Source organism: Dysidea avara, chromosome 2 (genome assembly GCF_963678975.1).
Source record: "Dysidea avara chromosome 2, odDysAvar1.4, whole genome shotgun sequence".
Taxonomy (NCBI): domain Eukaryota; kingdom Metazoa; phylum Porifera; class Demospongiae; order Dictyoceratida; family Dysideidae; genus Dysidea; species Dysidea avara.
In genome coordinates this window covers 7415996-7443252 of record NC_089273.1, presented here as the reverse complement: position 1 = coordinate 7443252, position 27257 = coordinate 7415996, and the positions used below count along the sequence as shown (strand labels likewise).

The 27257-nt window shown below is 39.9% G+C and overlaps 3 protein-coding genes across 3 annotated transcripts in view; all 3 read left to right on the top strand.

Annotated features, from left to right (window-relative positions):
* The first annotated feature begins 16 nt into the window (after nucleotides 1-16).
* On the top strand, nucleotides 17-990 carry LOC136247755 (uncharacterized). The gene is made up of 2 exons (XM_066039582.1): nucleotides 17-316; nucleotides 388-990. The coding sequence occupies exons 1-2, from the start codon at nucleotides 17-19 to the stop codon at nucleotides 988-990; spliced, it is 903 nt and encodes a 300-aa protein (XP_065895654.1).
* Nucleotides 991-1121: 131 nt separating this feature from the next.
* On the top strand, nucleotides 1122-3883 carry LOC136247754 (uncharacterized). The gene is made up of 6 exons (XM_066039581.1): nucleotides 1122-1289; nucleotides 1331-1720; nucleotides 1850-2038; nucleotides 2114-2237; nucleotides 2280-2379; nucleotides 2620-3883. Exons 1-6 carry the CDS (start codon nucleotides 1122-1124, stop codon nucleotides 3881-3883), a joined length of 2235 nt encoding a protein of 744 aa, XP_065895653.1.
* Nucleotides 3884-8869: 4986 nt separating this feature from the next.
* The window catches only part of LOC136247753 (adhesion G-protein coupled receptor D1-like), a 43398-nt gene continuing 25010 nt past the window's right edge, over nucleotides 8870-27257 (top strand). Inside the window, exon 1 of the mRNA XM_066039580.1 lies at nucleotides 8870-8930. Coding sequence (XP_065895652.1) covers nucleotides 8919-8930 — 12 coding nt within the window. The 5' untranslated portion in view covers nucleotides 8870-8918. The remainder of the gene's footprint in view (nucleotides 8931-27257) is intronic.

Here is a 27257-nt window from a genome sequence, read left to right as displayed (position 1 = left end):
TATCAGCATTTGCGTCATGACACCATCACCTCAACATTTGGAAGTAGCAAAGATCTATCTTGAAACTAAGATTGGCATCAAGCTACCATTATCTGTTCTGATCGTACCAACCATTCCTTCCCCTCTTCAGAACGCTGTTCAATCACAACTTACCCAGTTACCATACCTACAAGGGCTTACACTTGCCCACCCAGTTACCTCTGAGAATGAATTTGAGCTGTCATTGCTTATTGGAGCAAATCATTACTGGGACGTCATTGAGGATCACATCATCCGAGGAAATGGACCCACAGCCATGAAATCGAAATTAGGATATGTACTTTCAGGGCCACTCCCACAAAAATTGTTGACACAACCACAAGTGCTCTCCACATTGCTGCTCTACAGACCAACGAATATGACTTGCAAAGGTTCTGGACTATTGAGGCATCTGGTACATCACCTTCCTGTAACACCGACAATGAACCAATACAGTCCTACATTGACTCTTGTATTTCGAGAAATGATGATGGATCCTATACTGCAAGATTTCCGTGGAAGGAAACTCATCCTCCCTCACCAAATAACAGATCTATATGTGAGAAAAGAACATGCTCCCTAGTCAACAAGTCAGTGCAAACTCCTAAACTGTTACATGTTTATGACAGCATCCTGAATGAACAAGAACAACGAGGTTTTATTGAACAAGTACCAATACCAACATTCACCAAGAATTGTCACTACATACCACATCATGCTGTCAGAAAGGACTCAACTACAATGTCAATACGAATCGTTTACGACAGTAGTTGTCATGAATCCAAGGACTCACCAAGCTTAAATGATTGTTTAGAGATTGGCCCAACATATCTTACTGACATGTGTTCTGTTCTCTTTAGGTTCAGAGGTCACAGTTTTGGTATCTCAACAGACATTGAAAAGGCCTTCCTTCACGTCCAGCTCCACCCCATGACAGGGACTTCACAAGATTCCTATGGCTGTCAGATGTAACCAACCCCAACAGTGAGTTCAAGGTGTACCATTTCAAAGTAGTATTCTTTGGTGCAACCAGTTCACCATTTATGTTACATGCTGTACTGTTTCACCATCTACAACAGTCACACACTCTAACAGCAGCTAACATGCTAAGAAATCTGTATGTTGATAACATAATCACAGGATGTACTACACCACAGCAAGCCACTCAGTTTTATCGTGAATCTAGATCCATCATGTCTGAGGCAAGATTTAACCTTCAAGCTTGGGAATCCAATTGTACCCAACTCAACACTCTAGCACAACAGGAGAGCGTGGCTGATAGCACTACTTAGTCAATGTACTTGGCTTGCAGTGGGACACCGTTACTGATAAACTTCACTTTATCCCAAAGATGATCCATCCTCAGAACCACACTGTCGTTGTAATCACAAAGCGTCAGGTACTCCAGCAATCATCAAGAGTGTTTGATCCCTTAGGTTACTTGGCTCCAGTCACAGTCCAAGCTAAACTGTTCCTTAAGAAACTCTGGCAACACAAGATCAGTTGGGATGACCCACTGGAGAACAGCCTTAAGGATGAATGGCTTACCATAGCCCATGAAATTGAAGATGCCACCACTGTTTCCATGCCGAGACATTATTCTGCTACTAACAGTTCTGATACAAGTCTACAACTACATGTTTTTGCTGATGCCAGTTTGAAAGCTTACGGAACCGTGGCTTACCTCACAGCTGGAGACAAAGTAAACTTCATTATTGCCAAGTCCCGAATAACACCAGTGTAGACTTTAACTTTACCAAGATTGGAGCTGATGGCTGCCGTACTTGCTAGCAGGGTAAGCAAGTTTATTGTTAACTCCTTGTCATTACAGGCCATACCACTACACCTTTGGTCAGACAGTCAGATCGTCCTCTACTGGATTCAAAGTAATAAGAAGCTTCCCTCCTTCGTTTTTCACCGTGTCACTGAGATTAAGGATCTTACCAGCAATGCACCGTGGAGATACTGCCCAACTGATGACAATCCGGCTGACCTTCTGACCAGGGGACTGAGTTCATACGTACTGAAGTCGTCTACACTTTGGTAATCTGGCCCATCATGGCTTACAAGAGACATCCTTTGGCCAACATGGCAGTCATCACCAGATATTCAACTTCATGCTGCTGTAATCACTGCTGAAGAATTTACTCCATCTCAGCCTACTACTGAACCATTGGGACTACACTGTGTCATTGATCTGAAGAAGTTCATCAGCCTTGGTAAGCTTGTTGTCACCACTGCTTATGTCCTCTGTTTCATAGCAAACTGTAAACCTGGTGTAACCAAGCAAACAGGAACACTGATACCACAAGAACTATATCATGCCAAGATGAAATGGGTGAAGAGATGTCAACTTCAAGTGTACGGAAAAGAAATATCCAGTCTCATGTCCACTTCCAAAAGAAGCAAACAATTGACATTGCTGCGACAGTTACGTCTTTTCCTTGATGATGATGGTTTTAGCTGATGTGGAGGGAGAATTCATAATGCACCGCTGAGTCAACTTAACAAGTTTCCGTACCTATTACCACCTAAACACCATCTTACTACCCTCGTCGTACTCAGTACTCACATCAAACTGTACCACACTGGTGTTAATAGCACAGTTACTGCTATAAGACAAGAGTATTGGATTCCCACAGCAAGACAATATGTTAAGAGCTTACTGCGCTGCTGTACCATATGTAAGAGACATCAAGGAAAGCCATACATGGCACCAGATCTAGCACCTCTTCCGCAATCTAGAACACAAGATTTTCCCCCATTTACAGTATCTGGAGTAGACTTCACTGGGGCACTCTATGTCCAACAAGGCAGAGATGAGGTGAAAGTTTATATCTGTTTATTTACGTGTGCCACAACCAGAGCTATACACCTGGAAGTAGTCACCGATTTGTCAACTGAAACATTTTTACTTGCTTTTCGCAGATTTACCAGTCACAAGGGCTTACCTCAAATTGTTATTTCCGACAATGCATCCACTTACCTGTCGGCTGCGGAGGAATTAACTGAGCTGTTCAATTCAATAGATCTAGCAAACACTCTGAGTAAACAAGGAGTAACCTGGAAGTTCATACCAAAGAGGCCCCCCTGGTATGGGGGATTCTGGGAGAGGTTGATCGGGCTAACGAAGAGCTGCCTTAAGAAAGTCTTGAATAGAGCACACATTAATCTCCTAACCCTGCAAACTCTAGTGGTAGAAATTGAAGCCATTCTAAATGACCGACCGCTCACCTATGTCTCAAGTGATGTCCGGGACCCAGATCCGTTAACACCAGCTGATTTACTTTATGGAAGACGTATCACCTCTCTACCCTACAGACATGTTGAGGAAGATGAACTGACAGATCCTACTATTGGAGATGAAGCACAAATCCGGAAGAGAGCTAAGAAACAGGCACTGATCATAGAACATTTTCGTTCCAGATGGAAGCACGAATATCTGACATCGTTCAGAGAATCCCTTAAGACTTCCGGCAACAACCAACAGAAGGTCAAGACAGGTGACATTGTGTTAATACATGATGATAAACTCCATGTGGACTGGAGATTAGCTGTCATTGAAGAGTTTATACCTGGTGGTGATGGACTGATTCGTGCAGCAAACATACGCACCTCAACTGGTAAAACAAACAGACCGATCACTAAGTTATACCCACTAGAAGTCAATACTAATGTGGATTCTACTGTACCTGAAGTGACCAATGCAGTATCTGATGATTCTACTTGTAGCAGCAAGAGATGTACTACCGACTCCTCCACTTTACCTGATAGTCGTCCTCAGAGAGATGCAGCCAGGAGGGGAAGAATGCGAGTTTCAGAGTGGACCAAAATTCTACGTGCCCCCCCGAGGATGTCGAGATGAACTAGTAACATTTATTATTAGTAGTAATTGTAGAATACGTAATGTAAGTTATTTATAGATTGTAATCACGTGATTATGCCACGCTTGTACTGTGATCAACAAGAGTTGTAGTGTGATATTTGTATCGTCTTCCTCCTGAGTAATCCTACGAGTATTGAGCGAACCAGTGTTCTTATTGTGATATTCCCTCACAATTCTTTACAAAAAAGTTAACAAACAAGTACACAGAAAAATTTGGAATTTTCAACTAGAGTAGGGACCATAGCACATCGATAAAAAGTACTGAAACAAGCTGGAGTAGTGCATGATAGTAAATCACAGTAAAACAATAAGAAGTGTTATATCCCTACTGTGCTAAAGATACCATATATAATGGAAATGCACAGTAGGGATATAACACTTCTTATTGCTTTACCATGATTTAATATCGTGCACTACTCCAGCTTGTTTCAGTACTTCTTATTGATGTGCTATGGTTCATACCCTAGTTGAAAATTCCAAATTTTTCTGTGTACTTGTTACTAATAAGTATCATGCTAGAAACAAAATTATGGTGATAGCATAATTTCAGCATTTGAGTACCCCAGATAACAGCACCTGTTCCAATCTCGTTCACTTCACTTCCTCATTTGTGAGACTTAAAGTTGGCCCACCATGCAAGTTCTGCAGCACATTTCACTGACATTGACAGCTATTGGGAGATATTGGGCAACCATATTGTAAAAGGAACAGGTCCATCCACCATGGAATACAAGCTTGGATATCTACTTTCATGGTCACTCCTAAAACAGTCAGGACCCTATGTTGGTAATGCATACACAATCCTAGCACTTAATCTCCAGTTTTCTTACTGTACTGAGCCACCACACCTGACACTATTTCAACCACCACTATCCACAATTTTAGAACATTATTCTAGTAATATATCAGTTGAACCAGTCATGACAACCTATCAGAGGGATCATATGACTCATGGTAGGGATGAATACTATGTAGTTTAGACCTTTCACCCATCTAATCAGTCAGTCTGTGAGTGTCAAACATGAGCACCTGCTGCAAAGGTGGGACATCAACTAGCTTGTTTGTTAAGTTAATTTATGTGGAAGATTAAATACAATTATGAATACAAATTATATATATATATATATATATATATAAATATGTTGTGAGCTACTCTATCTATAACTGTACTCCACAAAAATATTTGTCACTGTATGAATATCATGATGGTGGTTTAAACGGATGTTCCAGGAAGAAGTGGGTCATCAATGTTATTATTACACCAATAAAGTGTTGGAATGTTTTAAACAACTTTATGGTAAAGTAGTTACATGGATGATAGCACTTGAATTATATTTAATTGTTCTTAGTCTAGTAAATAGATACACTCACTGTCTAAGACAGTTTTGGAAATACAGCCATTGTGTGTGGTGGGTTTATCACTATTATATATTTGTGGCTCTATTTTTGTAGTTAAAGTGGTATTTATTTCTATAAATACATTACTCAAATAAGGCATCTTGATCTGACTGTTTATGTCAACTGTGTTATGCAATAGATTAAGTGGGAGTGGTTCCATGTCTTGTTTTTTACCACAAAACTGCAACTAATTGTAGCTGTGTAGATCATTTAGGGGTGTGGTGATGATGCTCTGATCACTTAAGGGTGTGGTTGTCTGATTGTTTATGGGTGCGGTCACAATCATTCACTTTATGAGTTTAGCTACTTGTATCTACTCCCTAGTATTATAGCACAAAGTTGAATCACTTTAAATAGTTTTGTCCAAAGATTCTTGGTATGGTTTAAAAAGGCAACCTAATACAAGAAGCTATAAAATTTTTGAACCTGAAAGGGACAGTCCTTTCGGAGGAAGTAGGAAGTTGGTTGAAAGAAAAGATACATGGATACACATGAATAAAAAAGGATATTCCAGGAAGAAGTGGGTCATCAGTGTTATTATTATACCAATAAAGTGTTGGAATGTTGTAAACAAATTTGTGGTAAGGTATTTATATGGATGATAGCACTTGAATGTTATTTCTTAGTCCATTAGCACTTCTCAGAACTAGTTATATAGCATCAACACAATTCCAGTTGTCACTGATAACGTATAATGCTCATACATGCATGTTCCCATACATGTACTATGGGAAATAAAAATAAGCAGTTAGACAGCATGTAATCATTTACATAAATGTGTGGGGTCCCAAACAGAGATAGGGTATTTAAGGATTGGGATGAACCATAATCATTGACTTGCTTTAACATTTTATTAAAGACATTTTCTTAAATTACATTTGCTTATGGACAATAGACTGCATGTGATGAAAACTCACTGTCAATTAATACTCCAAGTTGTTTTGTGGTTGACTGCTTGTGACTTCCTTAATAGGAGATTCTGTGATACAATATAAGGTATGGTATAGCACTATTTTTATTAATGTATACTATGTACTGTAGAAATTGCAATGTCAAGAGTTAAAAAGAATTTGCCATTTAAGGTGGATCTCATCTAATAGGAAGCCGCATGAAAAGATTATAATGTCATCACAAGAATTTCTTGGTACTTAGATTTGGCATACTATCATGGCATAAGCTAATAGACTAAATTACAATACAATTACAAGTTGCATAACTTAAACTTTTTTTATTATTATTATAGATCACGCCATTGTACTTGTGTGGCCACACTGTGTGATAAAGCTCTAGGCTTTGTTAATCTGTTATTGTTTAGTGCCATCAAAATTTTGTGCAGTGGCCATGAATTCCCTTAAACTTAGTTCCTATACTACTCTACTCACTTTGTGATTGCCTTCTATTATTACTAACAGGTAATTGGTGGTTTATAATAGCACCTTAAATGATGAAGACAGCTTTTCTGCATCAGTTTTCTCTAATATAGTAGTGAGTGAGACTTCTGTATTAAATTTTATGCTGGCTTCTGCAATATACATAGGTGTAATGACCAGTGGTGTAAAGAAAATAATGGCTTGTATAGCTGTAGCAAATAGCAATCTATACTGGATAATGTGGCTCACAAAGCAATCAGTTTTCTTAATGATTTTTGGGCATGTGATTGTGCTGATTTGAACACTTTAAGAATTTAATTAGTCTTGTTCTTGTTTGTTTTTGTGTGCATAACACCATAGTTTATTTTATTATAGATTCCTGGCCATGCCTGGACTGTGCTTTTTAATCACATGTGTCCAGCTACAAAGAAACCACCATATAGGGAGTTCAGCTAAAAGAAGTTACCTTGTAGAGAGTTCAGCTACAAAGAAACCATCATGAAGAAAGTTCAGCTGCAAACAAATCTCCCTGTGGAGAGTTCAGTTAAAAGAAGATACCTTGTAGAGAGTTCAGCTACAAAGAAACCATTCTGTGAAGAGCTCAGCTGCAAACAAATCACCAGTATAGAATTCAGCTACAAACAAATCACCCTGTAGAGAGATCAGCTAGAAGAAATTACCTTGTAGAGAGTTCAGCTACAGTACAAAGAAATCACCATGTAGAGAGTTCAGCTGCAAAGAAATCACCCTGTAGAAAATTCTGCCACAAACAAATTTCCCTGTAGAAAGATCAGTTAGAAGAAGTCACCTTGTAGAGAATTCAGCTGCAAAGAAACCACCATGTAGATAGTTCAGCTGTAAACAAATCATCCTGTAGAGAGTTCGGCTACGAACAGATCACCCGGTAGAGTTCAGCTAGAAACAAGTCACCCTGCAGAGAGATCAGCTAGAAACAAGTCATCCTGTAGAGAGACCAGCTAGAACAAATCACTTTGTATGTAGAAAGTTCAGCTACAAAAAAATCACCCTGTAGATAGGTCAGCTACAAACAAATCTCCCTGTAGAGAGATCAGCTAGAAGAAGTTACCTTGTGGAGAGTTCAGCTACAAAGAAACCATCATGTAGATAGTTCAGCTGCAAACAAATCACCTGTAGAGAGTTCAGCTACAAGCAAATCTCTCTGTAGAGAGATCAGCTAGAAGAAATTACCTTGTAGAGAGTTCAGCTAAAAAGAAACCATCATGTAGAGATTTCAGCTGCAAACAGATCACCTGTAGAGAGTTCAGCTACAAACAAATCTCCCTGTAGAAAGGTCAGCTAGAAGAAGTCACCTTGTAGAGAGTTCAGCTACAAAGAACTATCATGCAGAGAGTTCAGCTGCAAACAAATCACCTGTAGAGAGTTCAGCTACAAACAATTCTCCCTGTAGAGAGATCAGCTAGAAGAAGGTACCTTGTGGAGAGTTCAGCTACAAAGAAACTATCATGTAGAGAGTTCAGCTGCAAACAATCACCTGTAGAGAGTTCAGCTACAAACAAATCTCTCTGTAGAGAGATCAGCTAGAAGAAGTTATCTTGTAGAGAGTTCAGCTACAAAGAAACCATCATGTAGAGAGTTCAGCTACAAACAAATCTCCCTGTAGAAAGGTCAGCTAGAAGCAGTCACCTTGTAGAGAGTTCAGCTACAAAGAACCATCATGTAGGGAGTTCAGCTGCAAACAAATCACCTGTATAGAGTTCAGCTACAAACAAATCTCCCTGTAGAGAGATCAGCTAGAAGAAGTTTCCTTGTAGAGAGTTCAGCTATAAAGAAACCATCATGTAGAGAGTTCAGCTGCAAACAAATCACCTGTAGAGAGTTCAGCTACAAACAAATCTTCCTGTAGAGAGATCAGCTAGAAGAAATTACCTTGTAGAGAGTTCAGTTACAAAGAAGCCACCATGTAGAAAGTTCAGCTGCAAAGAAATCACTCTGTGGAAAATTCAGCCACAAACAAATTGTCCTGTAGAAAGATCAGTTAGAAGAAGTTACCTTGTAGAGAGTTCAGTTACATAGCAACCATTCTGTAAAGAGCTCAGCTGCAAACAAATCACCTGCACAGAATTCAGCTACAAACAAATCACCCTATAGAAAGATCAGCTAGAAGAAGTTACCTTGTAGATTGTTCAGCTACAAACAATTCACCCTGTAGAGAGAGCAGCAAGAAGAAGTTACTTTGTAGAGTGTTCAGTTACAAAGAAACCACCATGGAGAGTTCTGTAATAAGTATATGTATTCGATATATAATTTGTACATTTACTGATAAAATCAGAAATAGTTTAAGTACATCCACTTCATCTTTTCTTCTTCCTGTGGTAAAGACAAAAAGACAGTCCCAAAGCCGGCCTATGGCTGGCTTTGGGGTATACAAATACAAAAATAAGTGAAATCTAACCCAAAACAGCCAAGCTGTAAAAAAAGTGTGTGGCCCTCAAAAAGGCTATGGTGAAAAAAGATGTGAAATCCAAGGTGGCGGCCAAGAAGTGGCGGTGATGGAAGGTTAATGGTAAAACTTTTAATAACGGCAATTTAGGTGAATTTTTTTCCAAGACCAAGTGGCACAAAAATTCACCTGAATTGTCGTTATTAAAATTTTTACCATTAACCTACCAAGACAGCCATTTCTTGGCCGCCACCTTGGATTTCACATCTTTCTTCACCATAGCCTTTTTGAGGGCCACAACCTTTTTTTACAGCTTGGCTGTTTTGGGTTAGATATATATAGAATGTATGCATAAAATACGATGTGTATAAAATGACACGAAGACCTTAATCAGGAATTCCCAACTAATAGTTTCCATTTGTGCCCTTTTCCTAAAACCCTACTTTGATGAATGCAGCTATTCTAATCCAGGATTGATATATGAACTGTTGTGTAGTTTCTGCCCCAAGTGTTTGGTTTTTGCAACTCTGGTACATCTGTATGTATTGTGGCTTTCCTATTTGCATTTTTCTTTCTTCCTGCCAACATGGTGTGCTGGCTTCCGGAACCATACAATATATTAATTTTTACTGTTTCTTGATCATAATTGTGTGACAAGATTTTGGGAAAATGATCCAAATCACACTTTAGAAGACAATTAGAATTTTTCTCAGTATAACTTGTCAAGGATAGCAAGAATCTGTATGAAAATTACATAAAAGATGCAACAATCTATTACCTTTCAGACCATTTCCAGTTCTTGTAGCTGCTGATAGAGCTTCTCGCCAAATATTATGGGCACAATTAAAGTTCAAACATGAGATTACAGGGCTGTGCTGGCTTCTCAGTGGTTGATATTCAGGGTAAAGAACTACCATGAGGCTAGTGAAACTTTGTATGGTTTCAATTTTGCTGTGTTTGCATCTTATTATGATATGGCTTCATGTTTCCTTTGATCCAACTGAATGTGTAAATCAGCTTGTCCTTCATATTTAAGAATTCTGACCTGCTGTGGGGTTTAACTTCCATTCCTGGGGTTTAACTACACCTGTACCATATATTCTCCTTCTATTTTTTTAGTTTGATAGAGATAAAAAGTGCCGCACTGTGGCTGATCTTCCAATGCAAACTGTGCTATATAAGTGATATACCATGCTTTGTGGCTATGTTTACCGTAATTTGGTATATCTTTACACATTCCATGAAATCCTTACCTAAACAGTAAACAATTATGTGATAAAAAGTGTCTACAATTGTTCACCTGAGTTAGTGAAAGAATTTCTATGAACTCATTCTTTTCTCCTTTGTGGGTAACTCAGTAATTACGAGTAGATGGGCATGGCATCGCTAAAGTCTGATTGATGACAGATTTCTACTGATTGTGATCTGTAACAGATACTGTTTCACCACAAATTTCTATCTATAGTTGTTTCATCTACTGTGGTGTAGAATATACCAGTTACATCACGATCATTCAGGATATGACTAAATATACGTGCTCTCCCTCCAGTGCTGCACACTCTTGGGAGTCTTGCATATATTTTAGTCATTTCCCTCGTAAGCATGCTATAGCTGTATAAAATGTGTATATATATATATGTGTGTAGTTGTAGCTAACACAGGCATGAGAGCTTTGCATGAAATATATATATGTCTCACTGCCCGGGTGCAGAGGGAATATATTTCAGGCAGAGCCCAAACACCCCATGTTACAGCTAATATTTAACAATTCCCATTCATATCAGGCTGATAGCCTGCACAGGGTGATCAATCACCCAAGCCAATATGAATGCAGCCACTGCATATAATATGCACGTTTAAAATTTTTGATTATGGGTCAGCAGCTAGTATGATCTGGTTATATTCAGTCATGATGAATGGACAAATCATAGTATTTCCAGAGATATCACAGAGAATTTTGGTTATGTGAGTTTAATGTTTTAATCAGTACTATTAAATCATTTATGAAATAATCACAGAGTTTACTTTAGGTAAGCTTGCTTGTATAGTGGTTACTTCATGCAGAGTGGTAACCTCATGATGGGGGCATAGTCCATATTCAGAAACATTTTCAATTTGTAGGATAGTGAGGATAACAAAACTCTCTCCATCTGAGTGGTTTTCATTGCAAAATCCAGGTCGTGCATACTAATCACATGAGTATTAATCAATCTCTACAGTTGATTTTGACCTTAATGTTTATATAATCGCAGCCAGGGTGGCTCCTTTGATTTGAGATGAGAAAGCGTTACATGTAATATAATTTTCCATATATACTTGTACGTACTTATATGCATGCACATGTGATTTGAAGCCTATATATATATATCTAATCAAAAACAGTCAAGCTGTAAAAAAAAGAGTGCGGCCCTTGAAAAGGCTATGGTGAAAAAAGTTGTGAAATCCAAGGTGGTGGCCAAGAAATGGCTGTGATGGTAGGTTAATGGTAAAATTTTTAATGACGACAATTCAGATGAATTTGGTGCCGCTTGGTCAATTGGCACAAAATTCACCTGAATTGTAGTTATAAAATTTTTTTACCATTAATCTACCATCACAGCCATTTCTTGGCCGCCACCTTGGATTTCAAAACTTTTTTCATCATAGCCTTTTCAAGGGCTGCACTCCTTTTTTTTACAGCTTGGCTGTTTTTGATTAGATTTCACTTCTTTTTGCATTTGTATATCCCAAAGCCAGCCTATGGCCAGCTTTGGGGTTTTTTAACCTATATTTTCTTCTTTACCACAGGAAAAAGAAAAAAGATGAAGCAGATTTTATAAATACTTTAACTCATTCTGATTTTATCAGAAAATGTACAAATTATATATATAATGGATATATTTATTACATGTCAATTAATCCCCACAGGATAATTTGCAGCTGATCTCTTTACTGGGTAACTTGAAATGTAGCTGAACTCTCTACAGAGTGATTTGCTTGTACGTAGATGAACTCTTTACAGGATTCTCTCTAAAGGGTGACTTGACTCTAGCTGAACTCTCTGCAGGGTTATCTGTTTGTAGTTGAATTCTCTACATGGTGATTTGTTTGCAGCCGAACTCTCTACAAGGTAACTTCTTCTAGCTGATCTGTCTACAGGGTGACTTGTTTCTAGCTGGTCTCTCTACAGGGCGATTTGTTTGTAGCTGAATTCTCTACAGGGTGATTTGTTTGCAGCTGAACTCTCTACATGGTGGTTGCTTTGTAGCTGAACTCTCTAAAAGGTGACTTCTTCTAGCTGAACTCTCTACAGGGTGATCTTTTCATAGCTGAACTCTCTACAGGATGATTTGTTTGCAGCTGAACTCTCTACATGGTGATTTCTTTGTAGCTGAACTCTCTACAGGGTGATTTGTTTGTAGCTGAACTCCCTACAAGGTAAATTCTTCTAGCTGATCTTTCTACCGGGCGATTTGTTTGTAGCTGAGTTCTCTACAGGGTGACTTGTTTCTAGCTGAACTCCCTACAGGGTGTTTGTTTGCAGCTGAGCTCTCTACATGGTAGTTTCTTTATAGCTGAACTCTCTACAATGTAACTTCTTCTGACTGAACTCTCTACAGGGTGACTTGTTTCTAGCTAATCTCTCTACAGGGTGTCTTGTTTCTAGCTGAACTCCCTACAGGGTGATTTGTTTGCAGCTGAACTCTCTACATGGTGGTTTCTTTGTAGCTGAAGTCTCTACAAGGTAATTTCTTCTAGCTGATCTTTCTACAGGGTGATTTATTTGCAGCTGAGTTCACTACAGGGTGTTTGTTTGCAGCTGAACTCTCTACATGGTAGTTTCTTTATACCTGAACTCTCTACAATGTAACTTCTTCTGACTGAACTCTCTACAGGGTGACTTGTTTCTAGCTGATCTCTCTACAGGGTGACTTGTTTCTAGCTGAACTCCCTACAGGGTGATTTGTTTGCAGCTGAACTCTCTACATGGTGGTTTCTTTGTAGCTGAAGTCTCTACAAGGTAATTTCTTCTAGCTGATCTTTCTACAGGGTGATTTATTTGCAGCTGAACTCTCTACAAGGTGACTTCTTCTAGCTGAACTCTCTACAGAGTGATTGGTTTTTTTGCAGCTGAACTCTCTACATGGTGGTTTCTTTGTAACCGAACTCTCTACAGAGTGATTTGTTTTTAGCTGAACTCTCTACAGGGTGATCTGTTCGTAGCTGAACTCCCTACAAGGTAACTTCTTCTAGCTGATCTTTCTACAGGTAGGGATCCGCCGATTATGCTCATAATTTTACCTAATATGCTATGCTGCACTGCTAAAAAATTTACCTTTTATGCTTAAATTTATGCTCAATGCTTACCCATTATGCTCAAATTATGCCCAATTATTTATGCCTCAGTTCTCATGCTCTGCTAATAATTTCCAAATTATGGATAAATAGTAAGTGGCTGAAGCACAAACTTACTTGTCAAAATGCATATCACAGAAAAGATCGATATACTCTAATAGAATAGTCATCTATATGATTGTTCTATTAGAGTTACTGACTGTTTTATTAGAGTATATCGATCTTTCTGTGTTAGCTATTTTGATAAGCAAGAATTCATATTATTGCACAAATATTCTACCTATTATGCTAGCATTATGCTCAATGCTTTCAGACACCTATTATGCTCATAATTATGCCAGCATAATCGGTGGGTCCCTATCTACAGGGCGATTTGCTTGTAGCTGAGTTCTCTACAGGGTGATTTGTTGCAGCTGAACTCTCTACATGGTAGTTTCTTTGTGCTGAACTCTCTACAATGTGACTTCTTCTAGCTGAACTCTCTACAGGATAACTTGTTTATAGCTGATCTCTCTACAGGGTGACTTGTTTCTAGCTGAACCCTCTACAGGGGATTTATTTGCAGCTGAACTCTCTACATGGTGGTTTCTTTATAGCTGAACTTTCTACAAGGTGACTTCTTCTAGCTGAACTCTCTACAGGGTGATCTTTTTGTAGATGATCTCTCTACAGAGTGATTTGTTTGTAGCTGAACTCTCTACATGATGGTTTCTTTGTAGCTGAACACTCTACAAAGTAACCTCTTCTAGCTGATCTCTCTACAGGGTGAACTGTTTGCAGCCAAACTCTCTGCAGGGTGATTTAAGAACCCAGTGATTCTCTGCAGGGTTCTTTGCAGCTGAACTCTCTACATGATGGTTTATTTGTAACTGAACTCTCTACAAGGTAACTTCTTCTAGCTGATCTTTCTACAGGGCGGTTTGTTTGCAGCTAAATTATCTACAAGGTGATTTATTTGCAGCCGAACTCTCTACAAGGTAACTTCTTCCAACTGATCTGTCTACAGGGTGACTTGTTTCTAGCTGGTCTCTCTACAGGGCGATTTGTTTGTAGCTGAATTCTCTACAGGGTGATTTGTTTGCAGCTGAACTCTCTACATGGTGGTTGCTTTGTAGCTGAACTCTCTAAAAGGCTTCTTCTAACTGAACTCTCTACAGGGTGATCTTTTCATAGCTGAACTCTCTACAGGATGATTTGTTTGCAGCTGAACTCTCTACATGATGATTTCTTTGTAGCTGAACTCTCTACAGGGTGATTTGTTTGTAGCTGAACTCCCTACAAGGTAAATTCTTCTAGCTGATCTTTCCACAGGGCGATTAGTTTGTAGCTGAGTTCTCTACAGGGTGTTTGTTTGCAGCTGAACTCTCTACATGGTAGTTTCTTTATAGCTGAACTCTCTACAATGTGACTTCTTCTGACTGAACTCTCTACAGGGTGACTTGTTTCTAGCTGAACTCCCTACAGGGTGATTTGTTTGCAGCTAAACTCTCTATATGGTGGTTTCTTTGTAGCTGAAGTCTCTACAAGGTGATACTTCTAGCTGATCTCTCTACAGGATGGCTTGTTTCTAACTGAACTCTCAACAGGGTCATATGTTCATAGCTGAACTTTCTACAGGGTGATTTGTTTGCAGCTGAACTCTCTACATGATGGTTTCTTTGTAACTGAACTCTCTACATGGTGATTTGTTTGTAGCTGAACTCTCTACAGAGTGATCTGTTCATAGCTGAACTTTCTACTGGGTGATTTGTTTGCAGCTGGACTCTCTACATGATGGTTTCTTTGTAGCTGAACACTCTACAAGGTAACCTCTTCTAGCTGATCTCTCTACTGAGTGAACTGTTTGCAGCCGAACTCTCTGAAGGGTGATTTAAACGCTCTACAGGGTGATTTCTTTGCAGCTGAACTCTCTACATGATGGTTTATTTGTAACTGAATTCTCTACAAGGTAACTTCTTCCAGCTGATCTTTCTACAGGGCGGTTTGTTTGCAGCTAAATTATCTACAAGGTGATTTATTTGCAGCCGAACTCTCTACAAGGTAACTTCTTCCAACTGATCTGTCTACAGGGTGACTTGTTTCTAGCTGGTCTCTCTACAGGGCGATTTGTTTGTAGCTGAATTCTCTACAGGGTGATTTGTTTGCAGCTGAACTCTCTACATGGTGGTTGCTTTGTAGCTGAACACTCTAAAAGGCTTCTTCTAACTGAACTCTCTACAGGGTGATCTTTTCATAGCTGAACTCTCTACAGGATGATTTGTTTGCAGCTGAACTCTCTACATGATGATTTCTTTGTAGCTGAACTCTCTACAGGGTGATTTGTTTGTAGCTGAACTCCCTACAAGGTAAATTCTTCTAGCTGATCATTCTACAGGGCAATTTGTTTGTAGCTGAGTTCACTACAGGGTGTTTGTTTGCAGCTGAACTCTCTAAATGGTAGTTTCTTTATAGCTGAACTATCTACAATGTGACTTCTTCTGACTGAACTCCCTACAGGGTGACTTGTTTCTAGCTGATCTCTCTACAGGGTGACTTGTTTCGAGCTGAACTCCCTACAGGGCGATTTGTTAGCAGCTAAACTCTCTACATGGTGGTTTCTTTGTAGCTGAAGTCTCTACAAGGTGACTTCTTCTAGCTGATCTTTCTACAGGGTGATTTGTTTGTAGCTGAATTCTCTACAGGGTGATTTATTTGCAGCTTAACTCTCTACAAGGTGACTTTTTCTAGCTGAACTCTCTACAGAGTGATTGATTTTATTGCAGCTGAACTCTCTACATGGTGGTTTCTTTGTAACTGAACTGTCTACAGGGTGATTTGTTTTTAGCTGAACTCTCTACAGGGTGATCTGTTCGTAGCTGAACTCCCTACAAGGTAACTTCTTCTAGCTGATCTTTCTACAGGAGATTTGTTTGTAGCTGAGTTCTCTACAGGGTGATTTGTTGCAGCTGAACTCTCTACATGGTAGTTTCATTGTGCTGAACTCTCTACAATGTGACTTCTTCTAGCTGAACTCTCTATAGGGTGACTTGTTTCTAGCTGATTTCTGTACAGGGTGACTTGTTTCTAGCTGAACCCTCTACAGGGGATTTATTTGCTGCTGAACTCTCTACATGGTGGTTTCTTTATAGCTGAACTTTCTACAAGGTGACTTCTTCTAGTTGATCTCTGTACAGGGTGATTTGTTTGTAGCTGAACTCTCTAGAGGTGATTTGTTTGTAGCTGAACTCTCTACAAGGTGATACTTCTTGCTGATCTCTCTACAGGATGACTTGTTTCTAACTGAACTCTCAACAGGGTCATATGTTCATAGCTGAACTTTCTACAGGGTGATTTGTTTGCAGCTGAACTATCTACATGGTGGTTTCTTTGTAACTGAACTCTCTACAGGGTGATTTGTTTGTAGCTGAACTCTCTACAGGGTGATCTGTTCATAGCTGAACTTTCTACTGGGTGATTTGTTTGCAGCTGAACTCCCTACATCATGGTTTCTATGTAGCTGAACACTCTACAAGGTAACCTCTTCTAGCTGATCTCACTACAGGGTGAACTGTTTGCAGCCGAACTCTCTGCAGGTTGATTTAAACGCTCTACAGGGTGATTTCTTTGCAGCTGAACTCTCTACATGATGGTTTATTTGTAACTGAATTCTCTACAAGGTAACTTCTTCCAGCTGATCTTTCTACAGGGCGGTTTGTTTGCAGCTAAATTATCTACAAGGTGATTTATTTGCAGCCGAACTCTCTACAAGGTAACTTCTTCCAACTGATCTGTCTACAGGGTGACTTGTTTCTAGCTGGTCTCTCTACAGGGCGATTTGTTTGTAGCTGAATTCTCTACAGGGTGATTTGTTTGCAGCTGAACTCTCTACATGGTGGTTGCTTTGTAGCTGAACACTCTAAAAGGCTTCTTCTAACTGAACTCTCTACAGGGTGATCTTTTCATAGCTGAACTCTCTACAGGATGATTTGTTTGCAGCTGAACTCTCTACATGATGATTTCTTTGTAGCTGAACTCTCTACAGGGTGATTTGTTTGTAGCTGAACTCCCTACAAGGTAAATTCTTCTAGCTGATCTTTCCACAGGGCGATTAGTTTGTAGCTGAGTTCTCTACAGGGTGTTTGTTTGCAGCTGAACTCTCTACATGGTAGTTTCTTTATAGCTGAACTCTCTACAATGTGACTTCTTCTGACTGAACTCTCTACAGGGTGACTTGTTTCTAGCTGAACTCCCTACAGGGTGATTTGTTTGCAGCTAAACTCTCTATATGGTGGTTTCTTTATAGCTGAAGTCTCTACAAGGTGATACTTCTAGCTGATCTCTCTACAGGATGGCTTGTTTCTAACTGAACTCTCAACAGGGTCATATGTTCATAGCTGAACTTTCTACAGGGTGATTTGTTTGCAGCTGAACTCTCTACATGATGGTTTCTTTGTAACTGAACTCTCTACATGGTGATTTGTTTGTAGCTGAACTCTCTACAGAGTGATCTGTTCATAGCTGAACTTTCTACTGGGTGATTTGTTTGCAGCTGGACTCTCTACATGATGGTTTCTTTGTAGCTGAACACTCTACAAGGTAACCTCTTCTAGCTGATCTCTCTACTGAGTGAACTGTTTGCAGCCGAACTCTCTGCAGGGTGATTTAAACGCTCTACAGGGTGATTTCTTTGCAGCTGAACTCTCTACATGATGGTTTATTTGTAACTGAACTCTCTACAAGGTAACTTCATCTAGCTGATCTTTCTACAGGGCGGTTTGTTTGCAGCTGAATTATCTACAAGGTGATTCATTTGCAGCCGAACTCTCTACAAGGTAACTTCTTCTAGATGATCTGTCTACAGGGTGACTTGTTTCTAGCTGGTCTCTCTACAGGGCGATTAGTTTGTAGTTGAAATCTCTACAGGGTGATTTGTTTGCAGCTGAACTCTCTACATGGTGGTTGCTTTGCAGCTGAACTCTCTAAAAGGTGACTTCTTCTAGCTGAACTCTCTACAGGGTGATCATTTCATAGCTGAACTCTCTACAGGATGATTTGTATGCAACTGAACTCTATACATGATGATTTCTTTGTAGCTGAACTCTCTACAGGGTGATTTGTTTGTAGCTGAACTCCCTACAAGGTAAATTCTTCTAGCTGATCATTCTACAGGGCAATTTGTTTGTAGCTGAGTTCACTACAGGGTGTTTGTTTGCAGCTGAACTCTCTAAATGGTAGTTTCTTTATAGCTGAACTCTCTACAATGTGACTTCTTCTGACTGAACTCCCTACAGGGTGACTTGTTTCTAGCTGATCTCTCTACAGGGTGACTTGTTTCGAGCTGAACTCCCTACAGGGTGATTTGTTAGCAGCTAAACTCTCTACATGGTGGTTTCTTTGTAGCTGAAGTCTCTACAAGGTGACTTCTTCTAGCTGATCTTTCTACAGGGTGATTTGTTTGTAGCTGAATTCTCTACAGGGTGATTTATTTGCAGCTTAACTCTCTACAAGGTGACTTTTTCTAGCTGAACTCTCTACAGAGTGATTGATTTTATTGCAGCTGAACTCTCTACATGGTGGTTTCTTTGTAACTGAACTGTCTACAGGGTGATTTGTTTTTAGCTGAACTCTCTACAGGGTGATCTGTTCGTAGCTGAACTCCCTACAAGGTAACTTCTTCTAGCTGATCTTTCTACAGGGTGATTTGTTTGTAGCTGAGTTCTCTACAGGGTGATTTGTTGCAGCTGAACTCTCTACATGGTAGTTTCATTGTGCTGAACTCTCTACAATGTGACTTCTTCTAGCTGAACTCTCTATAGGGTGACTTGTTTCTAGCTGATTTCTATACAGGGTGACTTGTTTCTAGCTGAACCCTCTACAGGGGATTTATTTGCTGCTGAACTCTCTACATGGTGGTTTCTTTATAGCTGAACTTTCTACAAGGTGACTTCTTCTAGTTGATCTCTGTACAGGGTGATTTGTTTGTAGCTGAACTCTCTAGAGGTGATTTGTTTGTAGCTGAACTCTCTACAAGGTGATACTTCTTGCTGATCTCTCTACAGGATGACTTGTTTCTAACTGAACTCTCAACAGGGTCATATGTTCATAGCTGAACTTTCTACAGGGTGATTTGTTTGCAGCTGAACTATCTACATGGTGGTTTCTTTGTAACTGAACTCTCTACAGGGTGATTTGTTTGTAGCTGAACTCTCTACAGGGTGATCTGTTCATAGCTGAACTTTCTACTGGGTGATTTGTTTGCAGCTGAACTCTCTACATCATGGTTTCTATGTAGCTGAACACTCTACAAGGTAACCTCTTCTAGCTGATCTCTCTACAGGGTGAACTGTTTGCAGCCGAACTCTCTGCAGGTTGATTTAAACGCTCTACAGGGTGATTTCTTTGCAGCTGAACTCTCTACATGATGGTTTATTTGTAACTGAATTCTCTACAAGGTAACTTCTTCCAGCTGATCTTTCTACAGGGCGGTTTGTTTGCAGCTGAATTATCTACAAGATGATTCATTTGCAGGTGAACTCTCTACAAGGTAACTTCTTCTAGCTGATCTGTCTACAGGGTGACTTGTTTCTAGCTGGTCTCTCTACAGGGCGATTTAGTTGTAGCTGAATTCTCTACAGGGTGATTTGTTTGCAGCTGAACTCTCTACATGGTGGTTGCTTTGTAGCTGAACACTCTAAAAGGTGACTTCTTCTAGCTGAACTCTCTACAGGGTGATCTTTTCATAGCTGAACTCTCTACAGGATGATTTGTTTGCAGCTGAACTCTCTACATGATGATTTCTTTGTAGCTGAACTCCCTACAAGGTAAATTCTTCTAGCTGATCTTTCTACAGGGCGATTTGTTTGTAACTGAGTTCTCTAAAGGGTGTTTGTTTGCAGCTGAACTCTCTACATGGTAGTTTCTTTATAGCTGAACTCTCTACAATGTGACTTATTCTGACTGAACTCTCTACAGGGTGATTTGTTTCTAGCTGATCTCTCTACAGGGTGACTTGTTTCTAGCTGAACTCCCTACAGGGTGATTTGTTTGCAGCTGAACTCTCTACATGGTGGTTTCTTTGTAGCTGAAGTCTCTACAAGGTAATTTCTTCTAGCTGATCTTTCTACAGGGTAATTTATTTGCAGCTGAGTTCACTACAGGGTGTTTGTTTGCAGCTGAACTCTCTACATGGTAGTTTCTTTATAGCTGAACTCTCTATAATGTAACTTCTTCTGACTGAACTCTCTACAGGGTGACTTGTTTCTAGCTGATCTCTCTACAGGGTGACTTGTTTCTAGCTGAACTCCCTACAGGGTGATTTGTTTGCAGCTGAACTCTCTACATGGTGGTTTCTTTGTAGCTGAAGTCTCTACAAGGTAACTTCTTCTAGCTGATCTTTCTACAGGGTGATTTGTTTGTAGCTGAATTCTCTACAGGGTGATTTATTTGCAGCTGAACTCTCTACAAGGTGACTTCTTCTAGCTGAACTCTCTACAGAGTAATTGATTTTTTTGCAGCTGAACTCTCTACATGGTGGTTTCTTTGCAACTGAACTGTCTACAGGGTGATTTGTTTTTAGCTGAACTCTCTACAGGGTGATCTGTTCGTAGCTGAACTCCCTACAAGGTAACTTCTTCTAGCTGATCTTTCTACAGGGCGATTTGTTTGTAGCTGAGTTCTCTACAGGGTGATTTGTTGCAGCTGAACTCTCTACATTGTAGTTTCTTTGTGCTGAACTCTCTACAATGTGACTTCTTCTAGCTGAACTCTCTATAGGGTGACTTGTTTCTAGCTGATTTCTGTACAGGGTGACTTGTTTCTAGCTGAACCCTCTACAGGGGATTTATTTGCTGCTGAACTCTCTACATGGTGGTTTCTTTATAGCTGAACTTTCTACAAGGTGACTTCTTCTAGCTGATCTCTGTACAGGGTGATTTGTTTGTAGCTGAACTCTCTAGAGGTGATTTGTTTGTAGCTGAACTCTCTACAAGGTGATACTTCTTGCTGATCTCTCTACAGGATAACTTGTTTCTAACTGAACTCTCAACAGGGTCATATGTTCATAGCTGAACTTTCTACAGGGTGATTTGTTTGCAGCTGAACTATCTACATGGTGGTTTCTTTGTAAATGAACTCTCTACAGGGTGATTTGTTTGTAGCTGAACTCTCTACAGGGTGATCTGTTCATAGCTGAACTTTCTACTGGGTGATTTGTTTGCAGCTGAACTCTCTACATCATGGTTTCTATGTAGCTGAACACTCTACAAGGTAACCTCTTCTAGCTGATCTCTCTACAGGGTGAACTGTTTGCAGCCGAACTCTCTGCAGGGTGATTTAAACGCTCTACAGGGTGATTTATTTGCAGCTGAACTCTCTACAAGGTGACTTCTTCTAGCTGAACTCTCTACAGAGTGATTGATTTTTTTGCAGCTGAACTCTCTACATGGTGGTTTCTTTGTAACTGAACTGTCTACAGGGTGATTTGTTTTTAGCTGAACTCTCTACAGGGTGATCTGTTCGTAGCTGAACTCCCTACAAGGTAACTTCTTCTAGCTGATCTTTCTACAGGGCGATTTGTTTGTAGCTGAGTTCTCTACAGGGTGATTTGTTGCAGCTGAACTCTCTACATGGTAGTTTCTTTGTGCTGAACTCTCTACAATGTGACTTCTTCTAGCTGAACTCTCTATAGGGTGACTTGTTTCTAGCTGATTTCTCTACAGGGTGACTTGTTTCTAGCTGAACCCTCTACAGGGGATTTATTTGCAGCTGAACTCTCTACATGGTGGTTTCTTTATAGCTGAACTTTCTACAAGGTGACTTCTTCTAGCTGATCTCTGTACAGGATGATTTGTTTGTAGCTGAACTCTGTACAGGTGATTTGTTCGTAGCTGAACTCTCTACAAGGTGATACTTCTTGCTGATCTCTCTACAGGATGACTTGTTTCTAACTGAACTTTCAACAGGGTCATATGTTCATAGCTGAACTTTCTACAGGGTGATTTGTTTGCAGCTGAACTATCTACATGGTGGTTTCTTTGTAACTGAACTCTCTACAGGGTGACTTGTTTCTAGCTGAACTCCCTACAGGGTGATTTGTTTGCAGCTGAACTCTCTACATGGTGGTTTCTTTGTAGCTGAAGTCTCTACAAGGTAATTTCTTCTAGCTGATCTTTCTACAGGGTAATTTATTTGCAGCTGAGTTCACTACAGGGTGTTTGTTTGCAGCTGAACTCTCTACATGGTAGTTTCTTTATAGCTGAACTCTCTATAATGTAACTTCTTCTGACTGAACTCTCTACAGGGTGACTTGTTTCTAGCTGATCTCTCTACAGGGTGACTTGTTTCTAGCTGAACTCCCTACAGGGTGATTTGTTTGCAGCTGAACTCTATACATGGTGGTTTCTTTGTAGCTGAAGTCTCTACAAGGTAACTTCTTCTAGCTGATCTTTCTACAGGGTGATTTGTTTGTAGCTGAATTCTCTACAGGGTGATTTATTTGCAGCTGAACTCTCTACAAGGTGACTTCTTCTAGCTGAACTCTCTACAGAGTAATTGATTTTTTTGCAGCTGAACTCTCTACATGGTGGTTTCTTTGCAACTGAACTGTCTACAGGGTGATTTGTTTTTAGCTGAACTCTCTACAGGGTGATCTGTTCGTAGCTGAACTCCCTACAAGGTAACTTCTTCTAGCTGATCTTTCTACAGGGCGATTTGTTTGTAGCTGAGTTCTCTACAGGGTGATTTGTTGCAGCTGAACTCTCTACATTGTAGTTTCTTTGTGCTGAACTCTCTACAATGTGACTTCTTCTAGCTGAACTCTCTATAGGGTGACTTGTTTCTAGCTGATTTCTGTACAGGGTGACTTGTTTCTAGCTGAACCCTCTACAGGGGATTTATTTGCTGCTGAACTCTCTACATGGTGGTTTCTTTATAGCTGAACTTTCTACAAGGTGACTTCTTCTAGCTGATCTCTGTACAGGGTGATTTGTTTGTAGCTGAACTCTCTAGAGGTGATTTGTTTGTAGCTGAACTCTCTACAAGGTGATACTTCTTGCTGATCTCTCTACAGGATAACTTGTTTCTAACTGAACTCTCAACAGGGTCATATGTTCATAGCTGAACTTTCTACAGGGTGATTTGTTTGCAGCTGAACTATCTACATGGTGGTTTCTTTGTAAATGAACTCTCTACAGGGTGATTTGTTTGTAGCTGAACTCTCTACAGGGTGATCTGTTCATAGCTGAACTTTCTACTGGGTGATTTGTTTGCAGCTGAACTCTCTACATCATGGTTTCTATGTAGCTGAACACTCTACAAGGTAACCTCTTCTAGCTGATCTCTCTACAGGGTGAACTGTTTGCAGCCGAACTCTCTGCAGGGTGATTTAAACGCTCTACAGGGTGATTTATTTGCAGCTGAACTCTCTACAAGGTGACTTCTTCTAGCTGAACTCTCTACAGAGTGATTGATTTTTTTGCAGCTGAACTCTCTACATGGTGGTTTCTTTGTAACTGAACTGTCTACAGGGTGATTTGTTTTTAGCTGAACTCTCTACAGGGTGATCTGTTCGTAGCTGAACTCCCTACAAGGTAACTTCTTCTAGCTGATCTTTCTACAGGGCGATTTGTTTGTAGCTGAGTTCTCTACAGGGTGATTTGTTGCAGCTGAACTCTCTACATGGTAGTTTCTTTGTGCTGAACTCTCTACAATGTGACTTCTTCTAGCTGAACTCTCTATAGGGTGACTTGTTTCTAGCTGATTTCTCTACAGGGTGACTTGTTTCTAGCTGAACCCTCTACAGGGGATTTATTTGCAGCTGAACTCTCTACATGGTGGTTTCTTTATAGCTGAACTTTCTACAAGGTGACTTCTTCTAGCTGATCTCTGTACAGGATGATTTGTTTGTAGCTGAACTCTGTACAGGTGATTTGTTCGTAGCTGAACTCTCTACAAGGTGATACTTCTTGCTGATCTCTCTACAGGATGACTTGTTTCTAACTGAACTTTCAACAGGGTCATATGTTCATAGCTGAACTTTCTACAGGGTGATTTGTTTGCAGCTGAACTATCTACATGGTGGTTTCTTTGTAACTGAACTCTCTACAGGGTGATTTGTTTGTAGCTGAACTCTCTACAGGGTGATCTGTTCATAGCTGAACTTTCTACTGGGTGATTCGTTTGCAGCTGAACTCTCTACATCATGGTTTCTATGTAGCTGAACACTCTACAAGGTAACCTCTTCTAGCTGATCTCTCTACAGGGTGAACTGTTTGCAGCCGAACTCTCTGCAGGGTGATTTGAATGCTCTACAGGGTGATTTCTTTGCAGCTGAACTCTCTACATGATGGTTTATTTGTAACTGAACTCTCTACAAGGTAACTTCTTCTAGCTGATCTTTCTACAGGGCGGTTTGTTTGCAGCTGAATTATCTACAAGATGATTCATTTGCAGGTGAACTCTCTACAAGGTAACTTCTTCTAGCTGATCTGTCTACAGGGTGACTTGTTTCTAGCTGGTCTCTCTACAGGGCGATTTGTTTGTAGCTGAATTCTCTACAGGGTGATTTGTTTGCAGCTGAACTCTCTACATGGTGGTTGCTTTGTAGCTGAACACTCTAAAAGGTGACTTCTTCTAGCTGAACTCTCTACAGGGTGATCTTTTCATAGCTGAACTCTCTACAGGATGATTTGTTTGCAGCTGAACTCTCTACATGATGATTTCTTTGTAGCTGAACTCCCTACAAGGTAAATTCTTCTAGCTGATCTTTCTACAGGGCGATTTGTTTGTAACTGAGTTCTCTACAGGGTGTTTGTTTGCAGCTGAACTCTCTACATGGTAGTTTCTTTATAGCTGAACTCTCTACAATGTGACTTATTCTGACTGAACTCTCTACAGGGTGATTTGTTTCTAGCTGATCTCTCTACAGGGTGACTTGTTTCTAGCTGAACTCTCTACAGGGTGATTTGTTTGCAGCTGAACTCTCTACATGGTGGTTTCTTTGTAGCTGAAGTCTCTACAAGGTAACTTCTTCTAGCTGATCTTTCTACAGGGTGATTTGTTTGTAGCTGAATTCTCTATAGGGTGATTTATTTGCAGCTGAACTCTCTACAAGGTGACCTCTTGTAGCTGAACTCTCTACAGAGTGATTGATTTTTTTGCAACTGAACTCTCTACATTGTGGCTTCTTTGTAACTGAACTGTCTACAGGGTGATTTGTTTTTAGCTGAACTCTCTACAGGGTGATCTGTTCGTAGCTGAACTCCCTACAAGGTAACTTCTTCTAGCTGATCTTTCTACAGGGCGATTTGTTTGTAGCTGAGTTCTCTACATGGTGATTTGTTGCAGCTGAACTCTCTACATGGTAGTTTCTTTGTGCTGAACTCTCTACAATGTGACTTCTTCTAGCTGAACTCTCTACAGGGTGATTTGTTTCTAGCTGATCTCTCTACAGGGTGACTTGTTTCTAGCTGAACCCTCTATAGGGGATTTATTTGCAGCTGAACTCTCTACATGGTGGTTTCTTTATAGCTGAACTTTCTACAAGGTGACTTCTTCTAGCTGATCTCTGTAAAGGGTGATTTGTTTGTAGCTGAACTCTGTACAGGTGATTTGTTTGTAGCTGAACTCTCTACAAGGTGATACTTCTTGCTGATCTCTCTACAGGATGACTTGTTTCTAAGTGAACTCTCAACAGGGTGATCTGTTCATAGCTGAACTTTCTACAGGGTGATTTGTTTGCAGCTGAACTCTCTACATGGTGGTTTCTTTGTAACTGAACTCTCTACAGGGTGATTTGTTTGTAGCTGAACTCTCTACAGGGTGATCTGTTCATAGCTGAACTTTCTACTGGGTGATTTGTTTGCAGCTGAACTCTCTACATGGTGGTTTCTTTGTAGCTGAACTCTCTACAACGTAACTTCTTCTAGCTGATCTTTTTACAGGGCATGTTTGTTTGTAGCTGGGTTCTCTACAGGGTGATTTGTTTGCAGTTGAACTCTCTACATGGTAGTTTCTTTGTAGCTGAACTCTCTACAAGGTGACTTCTTCTAGCTTATACAGAGTGACTTGTTTCTAGATGAACTCTCTACAGGTTGACTTACATGTAGCTGAATTGTCTATCATATTAACTGTTTGTAGCTGAATTCCGTACAGAATATCTTGCAATGTAATATAATTCTATAATGGAGTAAGTTATAAATGTAGCTAAATGCTCTATTAGGGTGACTGTTCTATTAGAGTGTCTCGATCTCGCATTTGCAACACGTAGTTGCCTTTCGAATCATAACTCAGTGGTTTGTAATCCAATTCTTCTGTACTACTGGAAGGACTTTCTATGATGATTATTCCAGCTACATACTGATTTTCAGCTCATTGCTCTAAGCGGTTTGCCTAGTAGATGTGAAAACTAATAGTTTTTTTATTCAGAAAAATCGATCGCGTAATTTTGACACAGGTTGGGTTTTGTGTCATATATCCATGGTCTTTATCTAAATTCCTTTCAAACCACAAAAAGGCACTCCTACGATGGTTACTCCATCTACATATCAATTTTCAACTCATTTCTCCAAGGGGTTTACCCTGTAGGCGTGACAGACCTTCGACCTTATCTTACGCACATAATTGGTCATAACTCCGTGAATGTTGATCAGATTCCTACCAATGTTGGTACTGAGATCCGCCTTAATGAGCTCTTCAAGTGTGCCAAATTTTAGCCCTATCCGAGTACGAATTCGTGTTTTATGGCAGATTTTGTGAAGTGTGCGAAATGAAGAAGATGAAGAAAAAGAAGAAAAAAACGAAGAAATTAAAACGAAATTTTATTCGCTCGTATCTCGGAATTGGCTGGACCAAT

Coding starts and splice junctions, on each gene's coding strand:
- LOC136247754 (XM_066039581.1), top strand. CDS start 1,122: ATGCTAAGAAATCTGTATGTTGATAACATAATCACAGGATGTACTACA. Junction 1,721..1,849: donor ACCTCACAGCTGGAGACAAA/GTAAACTTCATT, acceptor TTGTCATTACAG/GCCATACCACTACACCTTTG. Junction 2,039..2,113: donor CCAGGGGACTGAGTTCATAC/GTACTGAAGTCG, acceptor CCAACATGGCAG/TCATCACCAGATATTCAACT.
- LOC136247755 (XM_066039582.1), top strand. CDS start 17: ATGACACCATCACCTCAACATTTGGAAGTAGCAAAGATCTATCTTGAA. Junction 317..387: donor TGAAATCGAAATTAGGATAT/GTACTTTCAGGG, acceptor GCTGCTCTACAG/ACCAACGAATATGACTTGCA.